Source organism: Alosa sapidissima, chromosome 12, assembly GCF_018492685.1.
Source record: "Alosa sapidissima isolate fAloSap1 chromosome 12, fAloSap1.pri, whole genome shotgun sequence".
Lineage (NCBI taxonomy): Eukaryota > Metazoa > Chordata > Actinopteri > Clupeiformes > Clupeidae > Alosa > Alosa sapidissima.
In genome coordinates, this window is record NC_055968.1 from 2,779,124 (window position 1) to 2,798,366 (window position 19,243).

General features: G+C 39.8%; 2 protein-coding genes across 4 annotated transcripts in view; both read right to left on the reverse strand.

Moving 5' to 3' along the window:
- Positions 1 to 3,374, reverse strand: part of stil (STIL centriolar assembly protein) — a 44,021-nt gene extending 40,647 nt beyond the window's left edge. For 2 of the 3 annotated variants that reach the window (XM_042056147.1, XM_042056145.1), the window contains exon 1: positions 3,167 to 3,374. The gene's annotated coding sequence lies outside the window, so the exon portion shown is untranslated. The remainder of the gene's footprint in view (positions 1 to 3,166) is intronic. The other variant, XM_042056146.1, reaches the window with a different exon arrangement.
- A 2,598-nt stretch (positions 3,375 to 5,972) lies between these two features.
- pdzk1ip1 (PDZK1 interacting protein 1) lies at positions 5,973 to 18,936 on the reverse strand. Its single transcript, XM_042056240.1, has 4 exons — positions 18,717 to 18,936; positions 18,180 to 18,294; positions 17,665 to 17,727; positions 5,973 to 6,335 (listed from the first exon to the last, which is right to left on the reverse strand). Exons 1-4 carry the CDS (start codon positions 18,781 to 18,783, stop codon positions 6,269 to 6,271), a joined length of 312 nt encoding a protein of 103 aa, XP_041912174.1. The 5' UTR covers positions 18,784 to 18,936; the 3' UTR covers positions 5,973 to 6,268.
- Positions 18,937 to 19,243: the final 307 nt, after the last annotated feature.

Below are 19,243 nucleotides of genomic sequence, written 5' to 3' on the forward strand. Positions count from 1 at the left end.
CTTTTTCTGAACGTTTGTTAGCTATCTGCTCTCCCTCTAAACGGAGACCACCCCAATTTATTTGTTTGCGTAACAGCCCGTTCTCCAGCGAGTGTGAAATAAATGTTTTAAAAGCTGTGTCATCACCATATTTGCTACTATAGGCCTACAACAGTGTAATTTCACGTGTCAATTCAATGACCTGTTATTTCCATTTTTGGATTAGATTAGCCAGTCTCTGCTGTTTTCATGGACAGCAAGGATCCGCTTTGTTCGTTGTTTTAAATAACGTTGTTTATTGCTTCTACTAGTGTTGTCACGATACCAAAATTATGACTTCGATACAATACCTGCCATAAATATCTCGATACTCGATACTGAAATGATACCACGGTGAAATCCTAAAATATCTGGAAAAGAAAGGACGCAGACCTCCTCCAAGTGTATTGAGTCATTTGTGTTGAATTTGGTGCACTTTTGTAGTGTGCAGGTCAATTCTGGGTTCTAAACTTCTAAACCTCCTACATAATTATTATTTTTATAATCAGTAAAATAGTAGTTTGTGTGTGATTAAGTCCTTTATTGTTTGTTTTAGTTCATTTACACGAACGGCAGCTGTTCCTGAAGTTCACTTGCGTTTTTTTTTTTTTTTTTAATTAGCCAACTTTTTTTGCAGTGGCGCTTGAATTCCAGGAGTGGCGCTGCGCCGCTGATGAATACATTGTACGGGAAACACTGAAACGTCACATGATCGCTAGTGGGTCCACGTTGTCACACGCACGCCTAATTTTGTGTAGCTACAGGTATTTGGGATTTTGTGAGGCTACTTCTGTTCAAGTAGCATTGATGAGACATAGGGCTGGGACAACGCGTCGACGTAATCGATGACGTCGACGCAAAAAATACGTCGACACAAAATATGAGCGTCGATTCGTCAAGTGTGCTGCTAAATATTTTTAATTTTACACCTTCAGTGTTTTCCATATGTTGACTAATCTGTGGCTGGGCACCACAAAATCAAAACCGGCCACCACACATTGATGTTCTATGTTGTAGGCATACTATTTAAATTAAAGATAAGATAAAATAATTTCATTGAGCTGCACTTTTTACTCACACTGCCTTTCCTCGCCCCGCCCGCTCTCTCTCTCTCGTAACGAGCCCGCTGCTCCTCCTCTGCATGTGCATTTAACAAAATATTCAAGATTGTTGAAGGATTGTTGTTGCCACATAGAAGCACTGCATAGAACACAGTGGGCTAAATTGCTATTAAATCCGCTTAGCATCCGCTTAGCATCGTGACCATGCTGCGCAAATTTGCAGCATTAAAACTGCTGAATTAAAGTTAAAGTAAACTCTGCTAAGGTCTCATCACAACATACTACATTGAGGAGACTAAACTAAGTTAAGTTACAGTATGCAATCAAGCAGTATCTCAAAGCTAACGTTAGAATACTGTTTGGGTGTCAAGTTTAGCATGCTTACTTGCAGCTGCTTATTCGTTGCAGGGCTCATTTTATTGACTCTGAATGTTTGCAAAATCCCAATGTAAATGGAAAAGTGTTTTCCAAGACTCAATAGTGCTTGTCCAAAGGAGAAGTATGAACCGTTATTTGAACTAACTACATTATGAATTGCATCCACACATCAGCAGCAACTGTGTTAATGTTAATTGCAAGGATTCCCACACGAACGTCTTAAAATGACAGCCACTCAATTAGACATAGGCCTACACTACTGAACTTTATTGAATGCTACCTCTGACTAAGAATGCATTACTTTGCACTTGTATAGTCTTTTATTTTGGAATCTTAAGAGCAACAAACATATATTGCAATGTTAAAGAATTCATGTTTTTTTCATTCAGATGTGTAAATAAACATGTATAAAGTTGCTATTAGTGAATTAATGGGGAGATAATCGATAATTGAATCGGACTGAAAAAAATGAATCGTTAGATTAATCGATGCATCGAAAAAATAAATCGCTAGATTAATCGTTTAAAAAATAATCGTTTATCCCAGCCCTAATGAGACAGTCAAATTTTTTCCTACAAGGTATTATTATATGGAGAGAAAACATCCTTTCAGTATTTTTAGAGTCAGTTGTAAAGGCTAGATCAGTGTTGTCAAAGTGTGGGGCGGGCCCCACTAGTGGGGAATAGAGACATGACTGGTGGGGCGCAATGAACAGGCTTGCTTTACAATTACCTTCCGGCCCTCCTCTTGGCTGCCTTCACTCCTTCGTCTTCATTAACATTAATCTTTTTGGCCTCTATGTCTCCAGTTACATGGTCTCTGTCTGTTTTGGGTTTTGTGAAATACATTTCTAAATAAATGCGACTCATAGTCCGGTGTGACTTTATATATATATATATATATATAAGTATGTTTTTTTCCTGTTCATGACACATTTTTTGACTGATGCGACTTATACTCAGGAGCGACTTATAGTCCAGAAAATACGGTATATACATAGGAGACCCTAAATGTGTGGAGTGATTTTGGCAGCAGTAGACCCAAAACAAGTTAAGTTATTGACATTTTCTCCTAGTAAAAATATATTGAAATTAGGCCAAGGAAGATTTCCCTATAGTAATTGGTGTAGTCTGAGCAAAAATGAGATTTTGGATGTGTGGAGTGATTTTTGTGGCCCTGGAGTGAATAAGAGTGAAGCTATTGAAAATTCTTCCCAATGATAAATCATAATAAATAAATATGGCATATTATACCAAAATATCAGCTGTAGTGTGAGCATAGGGAGACCCTAGATGTGTATTGCACTTTGTAAACGGTCCCTAGACGCCCGCTGAAAGCAGAATGCCCAAAAACACATGTTATTTATCAGTGTCTGTAGACGGCTCGTTTGGATGAAAACAAACTACAACCTAGTTGTCTACCTGACTACGGTTAGATAGAGCTGTCTGTAACACATTTCACCTATTGAGCCGCAAACCGCGAATCTGCCAATTTCTTTCTAACTTTACCAAAATAATCTCTTAAATGTAACGATACCGTTATTGCAACACTAAAATGAGTGATACAATGGTTGTTGGTGTTATCATTTAACAGTAACGCTGTAATGCACAGTAAATGCTGACCCAGTGTTCTTCATGTCTAACGTTAACGTTACAGTTAAGTTAGCTTCTAGCGATAACATTGATGTTCCTTTTAAAAGTTGTACCAACCTCTTCTCCTTCGGCTAATGTAACCACTTCGTCTAATGTTAGACACAGAATCGTAACATCAAAATATGTCCCTCTTCCACATTCAGCAAAACCATTCAGCCAGTAGAGGAAATTTGAAAGATTTGTTTCTTCCTCACCGCCACAAAAAGCGAATATAAATTCATTTGTGGCGCTGTTTTCAGGTTCTAATGGCGGGGTAAAAATATTGACCAATTAAAGTAGACTCCCACATTGTCGTCATCTTAGCAGCGTGAAACTAGCGACAGCAACGAAAAAATGATGGCCGCCATTCGCTAATACTTCAAAATAAAAGTCAAAGCATATATATTAGTTTTTCAATTCATAAAGAGGACAATTATTCCTTGTAAACGTTCCTTGTTCTTTACCAAAGGTAAAGTAAAGTTTGAAAATAATTAAATAAGTAATTTAAATCAAAAATACACCATAAAATGCTATATTTGTAGCCTACTGCATTGCCTAGTGTTGAATTGAAATTATGTGGTTGATAAAAACAAGTTGTGCATATTTAAAAGGGGGGTGAAATGGAAACCTTATAACATGTAGGCTACTTTAAGAATATATATATATAGATATTTATACCAAATCCACCTTTGTAGGTACCAGGCCATACTAACTTGAATCACAGAGGCCTGACCAGAGAATGTCTAATAAGGGGAGAACCATAGGGGAGAACCGCCACTCTCGGGAAACTTCCGGTTTCTGAACTGGTTGCAGTTCCTTTTCTGGTTCCACATGAGGGCGCTCACGAATAAGTGCAGAATGAATGGAGGTCTATGGAGCTGTTCCCTCTCAAATCCACTTTTCTCCGGATATCATTTTTTGCCCAGAAATTTGAATGTTGCATGCGAAAGAGGGGGCAGAGAAAATACAGACCGCTGAGTATTATATTTTTTGAGTCACTTATTTGATTTAAAAAGCCTTTCAAATGCGTCAATGACGTCATTCATTAGCAGAAAGCTAGTGTGTTGTGGGCAACAACGACCCAACCTGTAAGAAAGGACGTAAGTACTCGTTCATTCAACTTTTGACCTATAATCCATATTGAGCTTGCAGAAACCACAATCAAATCTTCGATTTTTCAACGACAACCAGGTGAAATATTGTTTGCAGTTGCATTGAAATGACCAAAAAAAAAAAAGGTCACACATTCTATATGACATTTATTTCTGTCCAGCGTTGCATTCATTTTTTGCCAAGATCTTGTATTGATGACGGGACGGGAGATTCGGACCATTGCGCAAAGTCTTCTCCAGCACATCCCAAAGATTCTCAATGGGGTTAAGGTCTGGACAGTTTTGGCCAATCCATGTGTGAAAATGATGTCTCATGCTTCCTGAACCAATCGTTCACAATTTGAGCCCGATGAATCCATTGTCATCTTGGCCTGTGCCATCAGGGAAGAAAAAATCCATTGATGGAATAACCGGCACAGTTGTCAGCTGACCTCATTCTTTAGGCACATAACGTTGCTGAACCTAGACCTGACCAACTACAGCAACCCTAGATCATAGCACTGCCCCAACAGGGAGGCTCTTACCTATTTGCTTAGTTAAATCCAGGTGGTGACCTTTTTTGTTGGCCAGACAGTGTATGATTTTAAAACCAAAATCTATACTTCTTTCAGATAACCAAATAGGAGTCTCCCTCCAGGACCTCCTGATGTTTGCCACAGGATTAACCACACTGCCTCCCTCTGGAATTCAGCCACGACCCAAACTGGTGTTTCATTGGACGTCTCGCTTCAAGTCAGTATAACTGTGCAAACACAATCGAAATACCGATTTCCAAGACATATGACCAGTTTCAAAATGACATGGACTTTGGAATACAAAACTGACCTGGTTTTACACTCCCTATCAGAAAACACAAATTGTGATGTTGACCTTTTAAAGTTGTATTAGTGTCAGGATCGTGCCTGGAAGAATCATAAGATCTGGCCTGAACCCAAGGGGGCAGGCGAATTCCTGGAAGTAGAAACATCAATGGAGGCGGGAGGGCCCATCTACGCATAGAAGCCCATTCATTTTAGGATTTTTTTTAAATACCATAATTTCATATAACATATATCCTGTGCCGACATTGTAGCTTCTGTATTATATACATAAGCAATATGCTGGAAAGTTGATTTTAGAATGTTACTCATCACATTTAAAGCTCCTCATGGCCTTTCCCCTGGTTACATTTCTGATATTCTAGTGCCCTATAGTTCTACACACACATTAAGGTCTGCAGGCAAAGGTTTATTAACTATTCCTGAGTCCCGACTTGCTCCTAAAGGGGACAGATTTTTTTCTGTGTTAAGCTCTGGAATGCACTGCCTAGGTTAGTTGATTTTGTGACATCTTTTAAATCTCTCCTTAAAACTGTCTTGTTTTATTTTTGCCTTGTATACTGTCTAACTCCTGTAGTTTTTTGTTAAAAACAAAACCAAAAAAAAATCCTTAATCTGTTGATATGCTCTTATTTGTATTGTTTGTAGATATTTCATTTTTGTTCTGTTTATTCTTATATGTAAAGCACTTTGTAACTTTGTTTAGAAAAGTGCTCTATAAATAAAGATTATTATTATAATTATTATTATTATTCACATGCCCAAAATCCATGTCTGGCATAGCGCCACTATCTGGCAACCGATAGAATGGCTATTTCACTGGTCTTACCTCTACCACTCCTAAGTTTAATCAGATTCGTTTCACATTTGGTGTATAAACTCGCAGATGTCCTGATTCCCCCAACCCCCCCATTTCTCAAAGCATAGCATTATCAAAGTATAGCACTCTTAAACTTAAGAAACACCTCCATGTCATTTATTACATTATTAAAAGGACATTCTTTTGTAGTAGCCGGCTCACATCACTTCCACTGTCTCCACAGCCAAATGTATTATCTTGGTAAAAGGTCAATTACAAGTGATATGCACCATTTTATACATCATCATGTTAAACAGCATGACATTAGCAACATTTCTTTTTAAATAATAGTTTAAAAACATAAAGTAACAGTTAGCCTACAGCCTAAGTTATTATGCTTCAGTGAGATTAAAGAAATGACACAGATGGAGGTACTCAGAGATGGATCATGTCACATGACTGTGACTTTGTCTTCAGTGCCATCACTTGCATTGTTCATACATGCATTCTCAGCACTCCTGTAAGACAACAGAAGATATTTAATAGATATCCAGACACAAATACATGAAACATATTTGTTTATCCATAGAGAATCACTTCTGCCCATATGTCAGCTATAGTTAGGCTACTGTTTAAATCTAATGAAGAATGACTTTCAATTCTTCAAAAGGAGAAACTGAAAATTGGGTTGATGTTATGTTCATTGAATTAGATAAAGAAATAAACTTCCCCCTTGACCCTTCTTTCTTCATTCATGTCTTTTCAACATTTTACCCAGGGCCGGCGGAAGGCATGGGCAATCTGGGCAATTGCCCAGGGCGCCAAACTACCAGCCAAACTTTCAGTGATATTAAAGAAGCCCTATGCAAAAATGACCTTAATTATGCAGGTTGAGAGTCGTTCTGATGGTTTTACAACATTTCTGGGTTGTTTGGTGGGTGCTTCGTCTCCCTCTATCGCTTCAACGCGGAAAAACCGAATATGCAACTTTCTGATCCCGGACCGGGTAAATCCGGATGTGACTCAGCGGAAGTATCCAATCGCGCCTCGAAAATGTAGTCAGATTGTAGTTTCTAAGAAGACTGCAAAACGGACGCTGACTTGGCTTTGTTGCTGTTGAAATTGTAAGTAGCCTACCTTTGGGTGAACTTCGTTTTTGTAATGTGGTTTGATAGTCTCTTGAACAATGTGTTTGCTCGACCGTTTTATTGTGAGCCCTGTATGTGTTAAGTTTGGTTTCTTGATGGCTAGCTTGCCAGCTAGTGGGGGTTTAGCATAGCAGTCACTTGGTACCGAAGCTGCAGGGGGAGCTATGTTGTGAAAAATGCGAGCCCAAATCCAGCGAAAACCCAAAAACAGCAAAGGAATAACCAGACCTGCATAGGGCTTCTTTAAATAACAGTGATGAATGAGACGTTAAGCCTAGTCCTGCAGAATACAGAAAAGTGCACAGATTGAAAAACTTTTCTCCCGCATATGATGAGGGTGCTGATCTTCAGCCTGAATCGCCAGGTTGCTAGCAGTGTAACGTAGCAGAGGTGGACAATGTAATAAGGTAGCCTAAAATCTGAATCTCACCATGTCACCGAATCAGGGGAGCAATGAGCTTGTTTCCCCGCAATAAGATGGTCCTATCATGGGCCTACACGCAAAGTGTGTTCCTAATGTCACGTTTAAATGCACACCTAACAGGTGGCATCATATTCAGGTAGTCCGATTTCTGTATAATAATATGTTTATGTTACTAGAAAGCCTAATTGCTTAATTGTAGGCTACCGTTTTTCCGTGAGTCCCGGTCGCAATTGTCCCGCAAAATTTCTTTATTTTTCCATGCGGTCCAGTAGCGCTGGAAAGTAGCAACGTTGAGCTCACCCATACATTGAGACCAGCCCCGATCTGCACGCCGCATAGGGTTGCCACATTTAATTTGTGAAAATCCGGCGACACCCCCCCTCCCCCAAAAAAAATTTGATTAATGTTAAATGCCTTAATTATACTAGGCCTATTACTGGTTTTAAATAATAATTTACTAACGGTTCTTATAATGCCCTTTCACCAGCTCTTTTAAAGGGACACCAGGCAACGTTTTCCTGTTAATTAATCATCTTCGTAAGTCGGTATATGGTTAAATGACTCATTACGGGGCGAATGATGGCTCTCTCGCCCGCCCCTACTGCCTGTAGGAAGAATATCCCACTTGCAAGTTCGGTGTATCCTACCCGCTGACCGAAGCAGGATCAGTTTACAGCACAGAGGCAGGCTAACGAAATGCTAGAGATTGTTGCAAACGTGTGTACGGCGAAAAAGCAGCGAAAACCCTTGACGGAAGACACAAAGAAAAAGAAAAGAGCTTCAGACCGATATCCCTTTAAGATATCAGGCTATAAAACATTAACAATACTATGCATAATATTAAGGTGTTAGCCTACCCACTCCTAGCCTACCCATTTTCACCCTGTCGGCGTTGTGTAGGCCTACTGTGTATCTCTTTTTTTTCGCTGCTGGCCATGACTTTGATTGTAGGCCTATATCCTCCTCCGTCTCGCGCCCCATTTTATCCAACCAAATCGAATCGAAATTTCTTTTTTTTTTACTAGGCTATACCCTCTCCAATCTGTTGCCTACCCGCACTCACTCTCTTGGACATGCTTGCTGTGATGCTGATAAGGTAAACTTTCGTTTCGCAGGTTTGCATTACAACCAATCAAATAAGCGCATCCCTGCCTCCGACAGCTGCATTACAGCCAATCAAATAAGCGCATGCCTGCCTCCGACAGCTGCATTACAGCCAATCAAATAAGCGCATGCCTGCCTCCGACAGCAGGATACAATCAAGATAACTTAAGAAAAACAGTAGGATTGCAGGAGCGGAACGTAGGTTTTATTGAAAGTGAAACTAGGGAATACTTAAAAAAATAGAAGTGCCTTTGCACCAAAAAACGGGACATTTGGTGTCCCGGGAAAGATTATCCGGGACAGACATTAAAAAAAGAGAACAATCCCGGGAAAACCAGAATGTGTGGTAACCCTAACGCCGCAGCCAGGGGCTTCATGCGAAGGTAGCACAGTTGAAAGTGGCACACAGTAGCGACATATTTCTATTTAGTATTTATATAGGATTGCCTTCCGACGGCCCTGATTTTACCCATTTATCTTTTTCTCAATTATCTACAATCATCTTGTTTTTCACTCTTTCAGTGTTCAGTAAAATAGCTTACATAATTGCACACTATTTTTGATTCCTTTGCAATGACTATTTTTCACTAGTAGGCCTATACTAGTTGTGCTCATTGTGTTTATGTTCTGGGTATGTCTTTAGGTATTTTCCTAAAGTGTTTGGTTGGGCATATTGAAAGGTGTGTTTTGCCTTTGCCTATAATGTCTACAGCCTGCCACCTGAACTCTTGTAACCTTGTGTTGCTGAGTTTCATTTCTGCATGTTTTCTGGTGGACTTTTTGCCTGATCTGATTTTGACTGTAATACTCTTTTCATTTATGTTGGTTGATTTATTAAATTTGTGCAAATTATATTCTTATTATGTTATGGTCAAAGATGCTTGGCAGATGCTTTTATCCAAAGAACAACACTGAATAAACATTATAGCATTAAAAGTAACATTTTAAAGTAAAAACTAAAAATATGTTTGAAAATGTCTCAACCATCATAAATGAGCATACTGTGTATTAACAATATTGAGTATTTTCTGTATGCATCCATATCTCTTTAAATTAAATAATAAGTATAGTGTAAGTAAAAGGTATGATAATACAACAAGCGGTTATTACTGGGTTATTAACAAACATTTTAAAGATAATAATTCAGTGGAAATGCATGGATTCCAGTTGCTGCTACTGAAAGCAACTGGAATCCATGGATTTCCATGGAATTATTTTTGGAATCTGATCCCTTATCATACCTGTTCATTTGTACTCGTCGCTCGACTTATCGCGACTAAATTCAAGATGGCGGCGAACGGTAAATTCAAGATGGCGGCGAATGGTAAACTTCCTGAAGGTACTGTCTCAGGGCTGCAAGAAGCTGAGATTTGGTGGGGCCAACCAAAATTTTGCTGCAGAATTTTTTGTTTGGCTCATTCAGCATTATACCGTACAGTAAAAAAAAACGTACATCAGTGGTTCTCAGGTGTAGGGACCAGGCATGGACGGATTATGAACTTTGGGGCCCCTGGGCCCACATGTATTAAGGGCTCCCCACTAATTGTCGCATATGTGGAAGCGGGGTTTGGGGGTCCTCCCCCAGAATTTTTTTCATTTGTTTGATGTGATTTCCTGTATTCTGGTGCATTTTGGTAGCTTAGAAATCTAGACACACCCTAGCGGCAGCAAATTACATTTGCTTCCAGGGCTAGTCTAGCAACTTTCCGTTGGCTTGTGAGCTCGAAAAATTAAACTTCTATCAGGCCAATCAAATCGTCTATAGAGTCGTTAGGGGGGCATAACATAATGATTGATGGCAGAGTTGCAACGGTTTGGCTTGAATTCCCTGCTACTTGAAAACAAAGAAGATGGATATTGCTGTTGGCCAACAGTATGACACGAGTTAAGCTTGTTTTGAGATGGCAAAAGTTTGAACTAGCCAACTAGCTCCGCTCAGATGGGACTCAGTGCTGTCCTATTGCGTGCAGAGGGAATTTGAAAGACAACCGATTATCCCGCCCCTCGGATTGAGCACTGCAAACGGTGAGTGCCCAGACCCTACATTTTAATGTGGGTCTGGCTCGTCAGGCTAGCATTTTGGGGAAGGCCAATACTAAATTCAATCAGATTCATAGCCTACATCCTGATGTGTTGATATTGAGGCAATGATTCCATGCAAAGGCTTGGGCTTCAGGGCCCCCTGACACCTTGGGCCCCTGGGTCTGGGCCCGGAAGGCCCGTGCAGTAATCCATCCCTGGGACCAGGGTCCCAAAGTTAAATGAACATTGGTATCAAAGGGATCTAGCCTACTACTAGGACCATGGGCGTCGGAGGCATTGTGAAAGTGTGTGGGACATTTCAGAGGGGGGGTATGGGTGTCCTCCCCCAGAAAATTTTTTTTGGACTAGATGCAATTTCCTGAATTCTGGTACATTTGAACAGGTTATTTAGATACTTCTATATAACAAAATAAAGCCAGCCTACGAAAATAAAAAGTAAATCATGCATAATTTAAAAATAACTCAATAGGCTACTTGGCTACACAATAAGGTTTCCATTACAGCACCGCAAACATTCAATGAACGCATGAAAGCGGATGGTTTGTTTGAAATCCCGACACTCTTTCAACTACATGGAACGTAATAGTGATCATCAAATACCTCCCCAGAGTTCAGTGCCCATCAGTCCCAACATTTACCAATATAATCAAACAGTCCAAAAGTAAATTAAATATCAAACTAAACCGAAAATGTCATGCTTTTGAAGGCCTACCAGTATGCCGCTCCAAAAAACGCATGTCTCAAAATAAAACTCGCATAAGAAATAAAGGGCTGTCTCAAATACAATCCTGCCCCTAAAGGCCTGTACTTTGTCTTAAGACCCCGGCCATAATTTGAGGATTTACAGTATCTAAGTAGACAAACTGGCTTCAGATATCCAACAGAGTGAATAGAGATTGTGCAGTCTTAGCTGTGGTTAGTGACGTGATGCTGTTAATGGGGAGTTTTACATAGCCTAGCGTAAACCTATAGGTTATTATTTATTTGGCGTACCTATAAGGCTTTTTACCTTATCAAAAGTGAGGGGGATGACTGATCTCTTCAACACTGCGGGGGATTTGGCGCTTGTCACTGTGTGTGTGACAGAAGAGGAATGGGAGAATGCGTGTAACAAAAAAAAAAAAGTTTATGAGCGATTTACGCGCAAATGGGAGAATCCAATGAAAATGACAATGAAGCACTAAACAGATGCTGAAAACAGCACTGGTATTTCGCACGGCAAAAGTGGGGGGGTCCAAACTAACAATTTTAAAAAGTGGGTGGGTGTTTTGTAAGAATTTAAGAAATGTTTATTTTAACTTTTAAATGCATCAATCAGGTGCACTTTCAAAATAAATTCAGAGGTCAGACTTGCTTATTTTTATGGAAATATTTGTGCTGTAGCCTAAGCTATTTTGCACTTCAGAATTATAACCATGCACACCCAGGTGGAATAGTTATGGTGATATTGCAATAAGTTCACAACCACAAAAACATATGCTACATTTCACAGTTCAGAAATGTTCAAAAATGTGTGTACATTTCAGCACTCCATGAAATTATGCAGAAGTGGTCACCTGTGTTATTCAGCTAGTTTATTTAAGATAATATATTGGTCATTGTAATGGCCATAGCCTATAGCCTACATGCTATTCCTTTTTCAGGATGTACCCATATCTGCATGATGTGAATGTTTGCATATGGCTTATGTCAGGCTTTATATCAATATTTGTATCTCGTTATTTGATTTTCTTTATATTTTTGCATTAATGTCACTAGGAAGCATGCCAATATAAATATATTCATTTATCTGTAATGGGATTGGCTGGAACCTGACAATATAAGAACCATGATAGTGGGATAATCTATGGCTGAGCAATTTACAAAAATGTATGTAGGCCTACTGACAAATAGTTAGAATACATTATTATTTCGCCCCAATGAGGCTATGTAGAAATGTGTTGCAATTTCAAAACCAGATTAAGAACCACTTATTGCACAGAGGCATGCTTTATATCCTCGTATTCGGTACGGTTTGCTGTTTATTGTGATATTGGATTTGCCACGTGTTGTGTGTGAGAGTAATGGGTGTGCACTGTGTGCAAAATGCAAATATGATTAGCCTAAATTGCACGTCGGTTCAATGTTAATTTTCTCGCGAACCATTTATCACAGCAACTTGGCGCTAATAGATTCCGCACGTTCACCTGATCATATGTATAGGTTTAGTTTAGTTGAACCTCATCTGCCAGGTATTTGACCTACCAGGTTGACACTTCAGCGTGAAAAATACTCAGTAATACTCAAAGCATACCTGAAGCCGGGGAAATGCGGGGGGAATGCGCCTGGGACGGCTTCTGAAGTAGCATCGCAAATTAGAGAAAATTTTGAAAATTCCACAGACAGGGGGTGCTCTTGAACCCTCTCACCGTCTCTGAAAGCATAACCGTGGCTCAACAGGTAGATCTATAGATAGGCTAAACAAATTTTTCAGGCATCTGACCGACCGGGTTGACACTTCAGCGTGAGAAATCGGGGTTGTGGCGTGTGAGTGTGTGAAACTAATCAAATGCGTGTGTCTCACGGCCAATGCGTGAGAGTTGGCACCTATGACTGTCTGTGTAAATCATCTTGTAAATAAACTACCAGTGCTTTCTCAATGTCTCGTTTTAAATGTCAGGGCCCTCGGAAGTCTACCAATGAAGTGTGGAGCTACTTTGAGCCTCGTAAATTATGTAAAACAGTGATTTATTTGCATGGCTAGGCCGATGCCCGAGGCACCCCCTTTGAAAACCTGTTGGTAGCATCGGCTAACTAGCGCCAGATTTCGGAGTGCAGGGGACAAGCCGAGATGAGACAAAATCTATGAGACAAAAGTTCACACTCGGTATCATGTTTCAACACACTTTAGGTCAATATCACACCGAACTTCTCCTTTAAGAATTGAACTTACGTTGGTTGCACCAACTGAACGTATGCCTAGGCTTAAATATGCCCTGTCTTAGCGATGCGCGTTCATGTGAATGCCTATAACAATGCCTGTTGCAAAGATTCTTTGCCATCTGTTAAGGCGACCACGCCCCTCTTCGCAGGAAACAGCGGTAAAAGTGACTGGAGGCGAATGTGAGATGCTGTTAATGCTTAGAAGTTGCACACTCGATAATAAATAAAGTTAACATATATTCGTGCCTTCTTGGAATCAACTTGTTATGGAATAATTGGGGCAGTCGTGGCCTACTGGTTAGGGCTTCGGGCTTGGAACCGAAGGGTTGCCGGTTTGATTCCAGACCAGTGGGAACGGCTGAAGTGCCCTTGAGCAAGGCACCTAACCCCTCAATGTTCCCCGAGCGCCGCTGTAGCTAGGCAGCTCACAGCTCTGGGCTAAGGGCCTGTCACATTACACGCAGCATGCGCTATGAAATGCATTATAGTCAATGGCTTGTGTGCAAGAACTGGTCTGCCACTGCGCTCAGCACAGCATTTTGCCGCTTTTGCGCGCAACCTGATTGAACTTTGACCGCGGTGCACTATAAGTCGTTGGTATATTGCACTGAGCCCAGCGGCAAGCACAACAAAAATCTTTGGGACGTTACCTCAACCAAGAGCAACCTAGCGGCGAGCGCAGCGCATATACCGTGTACAATGTGATAGCCCCTTTAGTGTGTGCTTCACCTCACTGTGTGCTCTGTGTGTTCACTAATTCACGGATGGGATAAATGCAGAGACCAAATTCCTTGTATATGCAAGTATACTTAGCCTAGAAACCTGATTTACGATTTACAATAAACAAAGGAAACGCAATATGACCACAGATAAGACCACAATGGAAACATGTAGGCTACCTAAGTTAGGCTATGGCAGAATGATACCGACAAAGCCACTATAAATTATTGCCTGGCTGGGATAGTCAAGTGTATAACTAAAACGAGTTAATAAACAAGCATGAGAATGTTAGCAGTGTAGTTTGCACTCTAGAAAAGTCTGTGAGAAGTGCTTAAATTTTGACCTTACACCTGTTTCTGAATAGGCCTGATCTTAGCAAGAGGAAGGCCTAGATGGTGCAACTGCATAATGGCCCTTTCCATTAGACTTCCGTCGCCTGAGTTGGAAACTGTAAATTACCCAGCTTTCTCGCAGCATTTCACGAGGCACATCCCCTTTACCTCGGAGTACTTGAGGGTACCCCTATAGGGTACCCCGAGGTGGAGGTACGACCTTACGACAAACATGGTTGCGCCCATAGTTGAGATGAGATGACATGTACTGTATTTTCTTTGCATTTGTACTGTGTTGGTCATTTTAATGTCGATGCAATGCTCTTACACACTAGATTACATTGCTGCTTCAATCCGGTCACCAATTCATGCATTGCACGGTCTTGCTGTGCGTGCAATACAATGTAACAATTTGTTTTCCAGCCGTTTAGCTAGAGGCTACATGTAGCACAAAACAATAACAATGACTAGCCTCCTGCTAATGCCCCTCGTGGCTCGAGAGAAACGCGACAACACTGTTGAAATTGAAATAGGCGGAATTGAGTTACTAAAAAAAGTAAGGGAGAATGAGGGATGTGTTCTCATGTTCTAGACCAATGTCCAACACCAACGAGACAGCTGCTGCCCTGGTGGCACCCATGTTCTTCCCAAAAAGACTGCAAACCCCAGCGTTCCTCTAGCAACTCATTCGTCAGGTGGGTGTACGATGATTTATGAGTCTAATGGAAAGGGCCATTACTATCAGGTCGGACTTAGAACGCTGAGTTAAGACCAGCGTAGCTTAAGACCAGGCTTAGCCCTGTTGGTGCAACCGGCCCCTGAGTCTTTGAATGCTGGTAGGCCTAGTGTCATTGTGGTGTATTCACTGGCCCAATCCCAAAGTCAAGACTCACAGACTTTACCACAGACATAATTATTGTAGCCCTTATGAAAAAACTGCCGTATTGGAGGAAATATTTGCAGTTCTTATGCAGGAAATGCAGTATTATGGTCACAAAAAACTGCATTGTACTGCATAGTAGCCTACTGTACTTTACTGCAGAAATTAAGTATTTTGGACGTGAAAATACTACTGCACTGTACTGTAGTATAACTGCACAGTATAACTGCAGTTACAGTATTTTTTGTAAGGGCGAGGTAATGTGGTAGTAATGGTAATTGCTGCAGATGCACAAATCTCATAAAACATAAATTAATTTACTTTGAAGTGACTAGGGATAGTTTACAGCATGATAGGCCATTTGTTGTGCATATTAATAAATTGCACTTAATAACGCAAAATAATTTTGATCCGATTTCTCAATTAATCGTTGAAATAATTGCTAGAATACTCGATTCCAAAAAGAATCGATAGCTGCAGCCCTACCTGAAAGTGAGCAGCTACCCTCAACTCCTGTGTTTCTAATAACGGTTGCTTCAATAAAACTGTAACTGAGTAAGCTTTCCCCTCTGACTCTTCTTTGGTGTCTGGCAACTGGTCTGCAAGAACCTGATGTCACAGGGGTAAATGTCAGTTTAGCCTAACGGGATGCTTCTGGTGGGCTAGTTAATGCTGTTGATAGAATTTGTTGTTAGTTAGCCATTTGTTGTGTAGAACAGTTGAAAGTTTTAGCTAATCTTTTTAGCTAATTTTTCCAATTTTTTTTCAGCGAGATTTGATAGTAGGCATTTAGCTAATATTAGATCTTCAAAAATGTTCAAAACCTCAGGAAAATGTCCTTGCTTTAAGCCCTGTAGCCTAACATGTGGTGCTACCAACTGCCTGCCTCTAGGCCTAGATATTTTCCTAGTGTCTCTGGTACCCCATGTTATTTCACACAATGTTTCAATAATTTAGGCTAAATACTTGGAAAAGGCAGTTAGACAGTGTTGGTTACAGTAGGCGTAGTCTATTTTACAGGAGAGACACAGATTCATAAAATCTGACTAAATTCATCCTATAAGGGGTCTGGGGAACACTGTGTGGGCAAGTGACTTTCCAAGCCTATGGACTTTTGAATAATATTCAAAGAAAGTTAATCGGAACGATAAATATGTTTATTACACGGCTCTTCACAAGACAAGTAGAACGCTCCATTGGCTTGAATGGGATTTCCCAAAGTTCTACGGTAAAACATATTCATGTAATTACCGCTGCAAACATATAATTACCGCCGTCAATGGCAACGGGTTTTGTGCTTCTGATATGTCTTTCATATCACTACGCAAGGACTGGAACTTCATTCAAAAGTGAAAGCAGACGGTTGATCAGCTGTGTTCTAAAGAATGTTTGATTCAAATTTAGCGTGTGTTGAACTATTTGTTTCTCAGCAAATGCCACAATGAATGGTAACAAATAGGCTAGGCTATGTAGGCTAAAGTCATATCGTGGGTTTATTATTTTGTTTTGGCAAGTAGCCGTGTAATAAGCGGGATAATGTATAGAACGCCGGTCATTACTGTGAAAATAAGTCCCTTCAGGGTGGAACAAGACCCCTCCGCTGCGCGTCAGGGTCCGGTTCGCCCTGTCGGGACTTATTTTCCCAGTAATGACCGGCGTTCTATACATTATCCCTTACTTATTATACGGCTCTTCACAATGCTAGTAGAACGCTCCATTGACTTGAATGGGATTTCCCAACGTTCTACGGTAAAATTAAAAAAAATTACCGCTGCAAACATATAATTACCGCTGTCAATGGCAACGGGTTTTGTGCCTTTATTATCCCTTAGGCTACAAAAGTGAAAGCAGACCCTTTATTATCCCTTAGGCTACTTATTAACTGGTTATCTAAAATTTAAAATAGTGTTTTCACTCTGGAATAAGTTAAATTGGTTTTGTTCCCGTTTTCGGTTACATTCATCCAAAATATAACCTTTTTATTCTAATATTTTGAGTTACCGTTTCTAATCCCTGAACAGTGTTACCAATGTTTTTTTTTTTTTTTTTTTAAATCAAATTCAAGTTAGGAAGCCAATGCCCTCCTCGGTAGTGACAGTATTTACTTTAACTGATTGTGTAGGCCTAGCTGAAAACCTCTCTTCATTAAGAAAAAGCGTTCTTCATTAACATACTGCTTTGATTATAACTAGACAATTAAGCATTACAAGCTTCTGTGTTATTGCTATTTCAATGGTGGACATGAATATTTTAGATCATAGATCGTGATCTTACCAAGTGGATCCATTAGTTATTCCATACTCATTTGATGTTCCAGCATCCACCTTACTTTCCAGCCTAGAAAATGATCCAAAACAAAGACTGAACAATGCTTGACATGGCATATCAGAATTCAAAACATTACAACTCAAATTGCACATTTGCACATATGCACATACAGGTGTGTCTCAAAAAATTTGAATATTGTGGAAAAGACATTTTTTGTTTTAATCTTGATGATTACGGCAGCTCATGAAAACCAAAAATCAGTATTATAATACAGAAATGTCGATATTTTGAAAAGAATTAATAACTAACGGAAATGAAAATCATGCTGTTTTCAGTCCCTGCTGATTAACCAGTTGTACCCGAGCTCCCCCTTTTCTGCTGCCTTGTTCACAGCGCCATCGTTGAGGAAACCTTAAACAGTAATGTTTGGTTCTGTGCTCTGAGGAGATTGCTTTTTTCCGACCAATGACAGCTTGATTGAATACTAGTTCTATAAGCAAACTGTTGAAGAATCATCATACCTGCTCTCACTGCACCAGGCTTTGTTAACAAGAAAAGCAACAAAGACCAGAAAGAGGAAAACCACAACAGCAACAATCCCAGTCAGCCAGTTAGGCAGCGCTCTCTGCGTCGTCTCTGAAAATGAGATGACACATACACGTTCTAAGAGAATTGTATGCATCCATGCTTTTTCCAAAATGTTGGTGATGTAAATGCATCACCAATTTCAAGCCAATATGGAGAATAATATGAAAATGTTTAATCATGTTATCTTTGTGTTGGGAAATGTGTGTTACTTTTTTTTGGAAATTCATGTAGCTAATCAAAGATTCCAGGAGGTATTCCCCATATACCTCAGAACACTATATCACATCAGAACACTATATTAATAAAACAAGTTAGGCAGTATTTCATACGCTCATGAAAAACACATAATTGGAACACTATATTTTAATTTAACCTGATGAAAATTCCTATCTAAGGGAACATATTGTCATATTTTGAGTGTCAACAGACAATGAAATGATAAAGACTTTATTACAGGAAAGCACACTTACCTGTTTGAGCTGAAACCACACCCGACATTACCAGGAACCAGGAAAATAAAAGAAATACCTTCCTCATTGTGATTAAAGCTGGATCAGAAGCAATATTTTCCAGCAGTTGTTTAAGATTATATGTAAATTATGTCTTTGAACATTCTCAGAGTGTGTAGCCTAATTTTGCACTCACTTCTCATATATTATAGTTACTCATCTGAAAATCTGTCCATAAAGCACAGAGAGAGTGCCATGCCTGTGAATGATTTACTAAACAGGAAATCTTTAGGACAGACCATGGATTATTTGTAAGACATTTTGTTCCAATACTAGGTTTTTTAAATTAGACATTTCCTTATACATGCTCATGCTTACACTTTCACAGACCTCTATGATAAAAGTGCAACAATTTCCTCTTCAATAACTATTTATTTTTGAGGCAGCAATTAATCACATTCATCATATTACCCTTTTCCTTGAGTCAATTCAAGCAAATATGTGGTAGTAAAGAATAAAGATGTCCAGACATTTGACACAAAATAACT

Excerpts from the sequence above, each read along its gene's own strand:
- pdzk1ip1 (XM_042056240.1), bottom strand. The coding sequence starts at position 18,783 with ATGAGGAAGGTATTTCTTTTATTTTCCTGGTTCCTGGTAATGTCGGGT. Across the intron at positions 18,295-18,716 it reads TGTGGTTTCAGCTCAAACAG|AGACGACGCAGAGAGCGCTG; the intron begins GTAAGTGTGCTT and ends TCTCATTTTCAG. Across the intron at positions 6,336-17,664 it reads ATAACTAATGGATCCACTTG|GAGTGCTGAGAATGCATGTA; the intron begins GTAAGATCACGA and ends GTTGTCTTACAG.